Consider the following 1,486-nt stretch of genomic DNA (forward strand, 5'->3'; position numbering starts at 1 on the left):
TCTGTCGTGGCTGGAAGGTGTAAAAGCAGCACTGAAGGAATCTGTCAGCAAAGATCAAGAAGTGCTCCTTGTATCACAGGGCGAAGAAACGCTTGGTAATATTACAGAAAAAATTAACTTTCAAACTGTCCCATTAACTGCCCTATATCGGAGCCGGAAGAAATGTTTTGTCACTTTTTCTTTGTAGGCTTAGTCGGGCTAGTGACTTGCATACGACGTGAGATAGGCGACGCATATGCGCGTTATGTCTTTATCCAGGACAAGAATGCTCCCAAGTTCGGTTTAACCGTGCGGTTTTACGTTGAGCAGTTGGATAAAGGACTCTTGGCAAATGTCTTGAAAGGTGGGCAATGGGGCAGTTATCGACACTTGCCATTGGATCAACAGAGCAACGTGCCTTCTCTGCAGGTGGAGCACGCCTATGTAAACACATTGACAAGAGGAGACCTCAGTAGCTTGAGATGGATCGAAAGCTCGTTAAGCTACTATCGTCCCGACAATTTTCCGAATAATAAACTTTGCTGCGTATATTATGCTCCACTGAACTTCAGGTAAGTTTCCATTAGTCATATTTCCATTATCATATTTGTAAGATGCAGGCATAGTATATGAATAAATTATACGAACGACAGGGATATCATGTTGGCGAGTGGCAAATTACCACCGGATGCTCTGCCAAGGAATTTGGCCACGGAAGAATGTATACTGGGACTGGAGTTTTCCGGAAGAGACACGGACGGTCGTCGCGTAATGGGCATTGTCGAAGCTAAGGGATTGGCTACCACAGTAGTCGCGGATCTTGATTTCCTGTGGGAGGTACCAGACAGGTGGACATTGGAACAAGCAGCAACGATACCTGTCGCTTACGCAACTAGTTACTATGCTCTGTTTATACGGGGTCGATTAAAAGCCGGCGAGAGCGTGTTAATTCACGCTGGTACAGGCGGCGTCGGTCAAGCAGCGATCGCCATTGCGCTGCACGCTGGTTGTACTGTCTTCACCACCGTTGGTACGCCGGAAAAGAGAAAATATATCAAGGAACTCTTCCCCCAGTTGAACGACAGGCACATCGGTAATTCCCGAGACACCAGTTTCGAACAACTGATACGTGTCGAGACTGAAGGACGTGGTGTCGACGTTGTGCTGAATTCACTAGCAGAGGAGAAACTGCACGCTGGCATCCGGTGCCTGGCGTTCGGTGGTCGCTTCCTTGAGATCGGCAAATATGATTTGTCCAACGACAGCCGCATAGGAATGTCAATGTTTTTGAAGAACACCTCTTTCCATGGTATACTGTTGGATGCGCTATTCGGAGAAGACAACGCGGAAAAGAAAGAATTAATAAATCTCGTTTCGGAGGGAATAAAAAATGGCGCGATACGTCCGCTCCAATCGACCGTGTTTTCGGAGCAACAGCTCGAGCAGGCATTCAGATTCATGGCGACTGGCAAGCACATCGGCAAAGTGCTGCTGAAGCTCCGTGATG

At 47.5% G+C, this 1,486-nt stretch overlaps 1 protein-coding gene across 1 annotated transcript in view; it reads left to right on the forward strand.

Annotated features, from left to right (window-relative positions):
• The window catches only part of LOC105563525 (fatty acid synthase), a 10,223-nt gene that overhangs the window by 4,907 nt on the left and 3,830 nt on the right, over positions 1-1,486 (forward strand). Inside the window, exons 5-7 of the mRNA XM_012015162.1 lie at positions 1-95; positions 188-551; positions 633-1,486. Of these exons, the coding sequence (XP_011870552.1) occupies positions 1-95; positions 188-551; positions 633-1,486 (1,313 nt within the window). The remainder of the gene's footprint in view (positions 96-187; positions 552-632) is intronic.

This window comes from Vollenhovia emeryi, unplaced genomic scaffold (genome assembly GCF_000949405.1).
Source record: "Vollenhovia emeryi isolate VEMERY1.0 unplaced genomic scaffold, V.emery_V1.0 DF939174.1, whole genome shotgun sequence".
Lineage (NCBI taxonomy): Eukaryota > Metazoa > Arthropoda > Insecta > Hymenoptera > Formicidae > Vollenhovia > Vollenhovia emeryi.